Source organism: Pituophis catenifer, unplaced genomic scaffold (assembly GCF_029215685.1).
Source record: "Pituophis catenifer annectens isolate HBS135680 unplaced genomic scaffold, rPitCat1.0.hap2 SCAF_5, whole genome shotgun sequence".
Taxonomy (NCBI): Eukaryota; Metazoa; Chordata; class Lepidosauria; order Squamata; family Colubridae; genus Pituophis; species Pituophis catenifer.
In genome coordinates, this window is record NW_027256885.1 from 103,033,786 (window position 1) to 103,040,655 (window position 6,870).

The 6,870-nt window shown below is 43.1% G+C and overlaps 1 protein-coding gene across 1 annotated transcript; it reads right to left on the reverse strand.

Moving 5' to 3' along the window:
* Positions 1 to 3,411: 3,411 nt before the first annotated feature.
* Positions 3,412 to 6,131, reverse strand: LOC139317755 (olfactory receptor 14I1-like). Its single transcript, XM_070944822.1, is given in 5 exon segments — positions 3,412 to 3,749; positions 4,288 to 4,452; positions 4,511 to 4,544; positions 5,390 to 5,443; positions 6,117 to 6,131. Coding segments are annotated over 5 exon segments (606 nt in total).
* Between the last annotated feature and the right edge of the window lie 739 nt (positions 6,132 to 6,870).

Here is a 6,870-nt window from a genome sequence, read left to right on the forward strand (position 1 = left end):
TAAAGTTAGAATGTAGGGACAAATGAAGATGGTGTTTATGTATGCAAATATAGAAATATTGAGATATGTTTAAAAAAAAAAGAAAAGGGGGGAAGACGATTTTGGCAAGAATTGTAATTAAGTAAAATGTATTTGAATTTAATTAATTGTATAAAATAAGAAACGGCCAACACTCTGTTCAAAAAAAAAAAAAAAAGGATGTGGGTGAATATGGGAGAGGAGAAAAAACCAATAAAACTTGTTTAAAAAAAAAAGATTTTGATAGCATGCTGTATCTTCAGAAAATATATATTTCATATTACTTTTCTTCAGGATATGTGAAAAAATGATAGAATTAATTAAAAATAATCTTAGGGACTGTCAATCAGAATCAGAATGGAGTTGGAAGGGATCTTGGAGGTCTTCTAGTCCAACCCCCTGCTCAAGCAGGAGATCCTATACCATTTCAGACAAGTGTCTGTCCAGTCTTTTCTTAAAAACCTCCAATGATGAAGCACCCACAACTTCTGAAGGCAAGCTGTTCCACTGGTTAATTGTCCTCACTGTTAGGAAGTTTCTCCTTAATTCCAGGTTGCTTCTCTCCTTGATTAGTTTCCATCCATTGTTTCTTGTCCTGCCCTCTGGTGCTTTGGAGAATAAATTGACCCCCTCCTCTTTGTGGCAGCCTCTCAAATATTGGAATACTGCTATCATGTCCCCCCAGTCCTTCTTTTCTCTAGACTGGCCAAACCCAAATTCTGCAAACATTTTTTGCAGAAAAATGTCGGCTGGCGACCCCCAGGGGGAGAGTGGGAGAGCCTTCTCTGTGGCGGCACCCGCCCTGTGGAACGACCTACCGCCAGAGATACGTACGATCCCGGATCTCCGGACTTTTCGTCGGGCCCTTAAAACTCACTTATTTCATCTAGCCGGGCTGGCTTGATCTCATCTTTCGGTTTTAATTCATAATTGATTTTATTGGGGTGTTTTTAAATTGTGGGCCGAAACTATTTAATATCTTTTTAAATAGTTATAAATTTTGTATGCTATGTTTTTACCTTGGCTATTCACCGCCCTGAGTCTTGCTGGAGAAGGGTGGTATAAAAATCAAATAAATAAATAAATAAATAAATAAATAAATAATAAATAAATAAATAAACAAACAAACAAATAAACAAACAAACAAACAAACAAATAAATAAATAAATAAATAAGTTTTAGTCTCCAGGCCTTTAATAATCTTAGTTGCTCTTCTTTGCACTTTTTCCAAAGTCTCAACATCTTTTTTGTAATGTGGTAACCAAAACTGGATGCACTATTCCAGGTGGAGTCTTACTAAGGATTTATAAAGCAGTTCTAATACTTCATGTGATTTTGATTCTATGCCTCTGTTTATACAACCAAGGATTGTATTAGCTTTTTTGGATGCTGCTGCATTTCCTGTCCAGGTGTAAAAACTTGCTCTTCTCTACATTAAATTTCATTTTGTTGGATAGGGCCCATTGTTCAAGTCTGTCAAGATCTTTTTGGATCCTGAGCTTGTCTTCTGGGGTATTGGCTATTCCTGCCAGCTTAGTGTCATCTGCAAAACTGATGAGTTCCCCTTTGTTGTGGCCCGCCAGCGGCCTGCGCGGATCATGGCTGATCCTGACGAAGAGGAGGCTGGTGTGGTGTCATGCCAGCAGCCTGCGCAGCCAGCGCTCGCGTCGGACAGCGAGGAGGCTGAAGAGGATGTGGTGCCAGAGGCAGAGACTCAGCCAGGGCCTTCAGAACCTCCAGAGGCTCCTTCAAGTGGAGAGAGTGAAGTAGAGGAGCCTCTCCTCAATGCTCGAGGGCTGCCAAAAGGCAGGAGTGGTTACTCAGGAGGAGGAGGTCTCCTCGAGAGTAAGGCTTGAGGATAATTGGCCACTCCCTTAGCCTATTTAAGTCACACGCCATTAGTAAGTTTCTTGCTAGAAACAACTCGTATTTATTATCAGAGTATTTTGGTTTATCATATCTTGTTTTCTGGGCTGGTTGCCAACCTTTGCCGGTCTTGTTTATTCTTGCTACTTAATAAATTTGATAAGGACCGTTGGTGTGTGTCAACATCCTCGGAAAACTGGAGCTGGGGCAGAACACCCTTCTATTCCCTCATCTAAGTCATTTATGAAGATATTGAAGAGTACTGGGCCTAAGATGGAACTTTGTGCTACCCCACTGCTTACTTCTCTCCATGTAGATGTAGTACCATTAAGGACTACTCATTGAGTATGGCTTGTCAGCCAGTTACAAATCCATCTGGTGGTGATGCTGTCTATCCCACATTTTTCTAGCTTACCAAGAAGTAGTGAGAAAGGAAAATTGATCTCTGATGAGAGGTCATGGGCCGGGGGTGGGTGGGTGGGGGTGTGTGGCTCTTTTGGTTAGGGTCTGTAGGATCTTAGATATTTTTATGGACCCTGACTAAGGACTCTCACAGGTTGCCAGTTTTGACCAATAGGTTAACGTGAAAAGTCCATTTTGAAGACTGAGCATGGATAGAAAAGACAGAATATTTAGCCTTGCGTACTTATAAGAAAACAAAACTTGAATATTAACCTGCACACTTAGAAATATGTCTTAATGTGTGATTTCCTTTGTTTGTTAGCTGGAAAGTATGTCTTAAGGCATGGTTCTTGTTTACCTGCACCTTCTGTTCCTTGTTCTACTGAATATGAGGAACTGAGGTTGTGGGGAATAGGGAACTAGGCATTAACAGTACATAGAAGAAGGACAACATTGCAAGATTGTGGTTGGCAAAAGAACAACAGTGTAAGATTGAGGTTAGCAAGAGAACAATGTTGCATGATTATGATCGGAAAAAGGGGCAACTGACTCAGTTGCTATGACATTAGGGACAGATCTGTAGTGGGTTCCACTTACCTTCGCTACTGGCGCTTCGGCACATATGCAGAACCTTCTGCGTATGTGCAGAACCTTCTGCACATGCACAGAGCATCCGTGATGACGTCCGGGCAGGTGTGCCACTGGGACAGATCCAAAAAGTCACATGGTTTGTGGTTCTAAGGTATAAAAGACAAAGGCGAAAAATAGGAAGTTGCCAATCGGAATCAAGCTGTCCCATTTGACTGCTTGTCTGATTGACCCAGTGGTGAAATCCAATTTTTTTTACTACCGGTTCTGTGGGCGTGGCTTGGTGGGCGTTGCAAGGGAAGGATACTGCAAAATCCTCATTCCCTCCCCACTCCTGGGGGAAGGATATTGCAAAATCTCCATTCCCACCCCACTCTGGGGCCAGCCAGAGGTGGTATTTGCCGGTTCTCCAAACTGTTCAAAATGTCCGCTACCGGTTCTCTAGAACCTGTCAGAACCTGCTGGATTTCACCCCTGGATTGACCCTCATTGCAATGTGATTAATGTAAGTGTTTGATGTTTGCTATGCTTTAAATTCTAATAAAGCTCACAGAAAAAGTGGACAACTACATTGGAACAGAAAGTCATGGCAAAGGCAGTGCCAGTGTGCAGGATGGCATAAAGAAGTCCACTGAGTCACACACTGCCTGCCATCTGGATGCAGGCTCCTTTGTTCATAATTACCTCATATCTGAGTGGGTTATAGATAGCAATGTATCTGTCATAAGCCATGACTGTGAGGAAAGTATAATCAGAAGCTGCAGAGAGGAGGAAGAGAGAAACTTGAAAGATGCAACCAACATATGAAATCAATCTGGTTGTTGTGGTCCGCCAGCAGCCTGCGGAGCTGGCAGTGGAGTCGGACAGTGAGGAGGCTGGGGAGGAACATGGGCCAGTCCTGGAGTCTGGGGAAGGCCCGGACGAGGGCTCTGCATCGGAGGCAGAGATGGGGCCAGGGCCATCTGGGAGTGATGCGCAGACATGCAGAGTAACAGGAGGAGCCTGTTCCTAGCGCATGCATGCACAGAGCTGCCAGAAGTCAAGAGCAGCTAAAGCAAAAGGGACAACTCGGGAGTAAGGCTAGGAGATGATTGGCCCCTCCCATAAGGCTTAAAAGAGAAACAAAGGCACTTGGGGCCTTTTGCAGGAAAGCAATGTTGCTAACTCTGTTTCCAGTCGGCATCTCTTGTTTGTTTCTGAACTTCGTGGGGCTTTGCCAAGTAAGGCCTTTGGCAGGGTGTCAAAGAAGATAAAGGTTGGTGATTATCCCGAAGGACTTCTTCCGAAGGACTTGTTTTGCAACTAATTGGGACTCAGCTGGGAATGAACGTAATTCTTAGCTGTTACAATAAAATAGGTTTGTTTGGTACTAATTGTGTCTTGTAATGACTCAGTAAGCCTAGGTCACAACACTGGTGTTCATGAGAGAATTTAACATGGATTTGGGTATGGTGACAGAAACACCACCAATTTTAGTTATAGCTAAATTCATGAGGAAGAAGTACATGGGGGTATGAAGTCGGCGATCAAAAATGACTGCAGAAATAATGATGAGGTTTTCTGAAATGGCAGTCAAATTGGGGAGAAAACAGAACCCCAAACCCCTCTCTTTGCACCCCCCCAATCATAGAGGCAAATCTGAACAACCAGGCAAAGAAATGCAGAAGCTGCTAAAAGTAAAAGAACACCATCTCTGGATTTTTTTCTTTAAGCTGTCAGATAATAGCCACAGGCAAACCAGCACATGCCTCAGCTTAAAGAAAAGAAACAATGTTGCAATCAGAGACCTGAATAGCTCCGGCTGTTGCAAAAGCGGAAACATTGAATTTAGCCTCTCAATTCATAAAGAGAGCTCCCTAGAGGCACTAGACCAGGGGTGTCAAACTGGCAGCTCGTGGGCTGGATGCATCACGCACAGACCACACCCACCCCAGCTCATGAATGGGAAAAACTTCATGAAATGTCACGTGACAGCAATGTGACAAGGCAGGTTTGACACCCATGCACTACACAGACTAGATATAAGGTGATAAAAATAATTAAAACCTAAGGAAGCCAGTACTTTAGACCCATTACTAGCTTTTACGAAGCAAGCTAACCAAATCAAATAACACAAAGGAAGCCTCCAGATTACGAAATAGCAATAGCAATAACACTTAGACTTATATACCGCTTCACAGTGCTTTTACAGCCCTCTCTAAGTGGTTTACAGAGTCAGCATATCGCCCCCAACAATCTGGGTCCTCATTTTACCAACCTCGGAAGGATGGAAGGCTGAGTCAACCTTGAGCCTGGTGAGATTCGATCTGCCAAATTGCAGTCAGCTAGCAGTCAGCAGAAGTAGCCTGCAGTACTGCATTCTAATCACTGCACCACAGTGGTTTATGCTGTAAAAACTGTATAAAAACCCAAGTAGTCACCAAACCAATTTGCCAGCTGACCCAGAACCCATTGCTACTGTCACTAGCGTCCTTGGCTTCTGAAATAGCATTTTTTCTGGAACACTGACACCAACCTCCTTTCCGATCTGCTCGCTTTTCAGCTCTTCATTTTGTCGGCACTGATCGCACTTTCCCAGATGGAGAAAATGGACCAGAGGGGTATTTCTTCCCACAATTTAGCAAACCAGGAGAATCTAGCTAACCCAGCCACCAGACCGGGCCCGGAGGATCATCACTCTGCTGGCAGCAGACCTCCTTTGTCTGTGGGTGAGCTCCACGGACCCTGCCTCGGTGGCATAAGGGGTAGTAAAGGGAGTTCTGGAGTTGTGTGCTCAACAGCTGATTAGAAAGGAGGTGAGTACCACCAAATTTAAAATTGTTAAGGGAGCCTGAGGGGAGTAAATGTAGGAAGTGTGTGTGAGTGTGAAAGGAATGATCCTTATCCATCACAACTGGATCCCACCTCCTCTGTGCCTTTCCCAGCCACCCCCAGGTTTGCTGCAAGTCCCACCAGACCATGACCGGCAAATTCTGGAAAGCAAGGCAGTTTGGCCAGAGTGTGGGACCTTCTGTCAGGGGAAGGAAAATTGTGTGAAAGAGAGCAAAGACATGAGTGGGGATTCATACTTGGGCAACTGCCAAAGTCTCTGAGCAGAATTCCACTCTTCTAGGAGGGACCCTCATACTCTGCGAAAAGGAAGTCAGAGTCCTCCCAGACCCCATTGAGGTCTGAAACTGGGGCACAGGACTAGGGTGGCTTAAAGGTCACCTTGCTTGTATAGAGCTGAAAGACTGCCTAACCGTACGGTCACTCATGCTCTCTGTTGCGTAATTTTAAGGATCAGACTCAATAATTGATTTAAGAATAAAGTATTCAAACATAACACTGTTTATTTACAGTAGGCATTCTATATTCACTGAGTAATCGCAGATAGAAGCAAGGAGGAGGTACATACAGCTCCTTTTATATTCACAAGGCGGAGTAAAGTATGGGAGTGGTTACATATGAATATATTAAGGGAGGAAGAATAAATTAACCCCTAATACCCCGAGTATATACAGTTTCCATATTGGAGAATAAGGCATTTACTTGTGACAAATCCCCCTCTAAATGCCGATTCGATATACAACAATAATTACATTCAGATTCAGAACAATACAAAACTTGCAATTTGGAAGTTAAATATTTGTGTTGTTTAGAAGGCAAAGGCTTTGTCAACATGTCAGCTATTTGCTCTGATGTTTCGCAGTGAACTGCTTTAATAAATCCATCTTGAGATAATTGTCTCATGTGCTTGAATTTTATATCTATATGTCTGGATCTTTGACCAATAGCATCAGACCTAGATATCTCAATAGCAGCTTTGTTATCTTCGTGTATGATAAATGGTAATGAAGGTTTCTTCCAAGTATTTGACAATAAATCATTAAACCATACAAGATTGTTGGAGGCTTTAGACAAACAAACATATTCTGCCTCAGTTGTTGATGTGGCTACTAAATCCTGTTTTCCAGTGTACCAGTAAACTGGACAATCGTTAAGAAAAAATATATA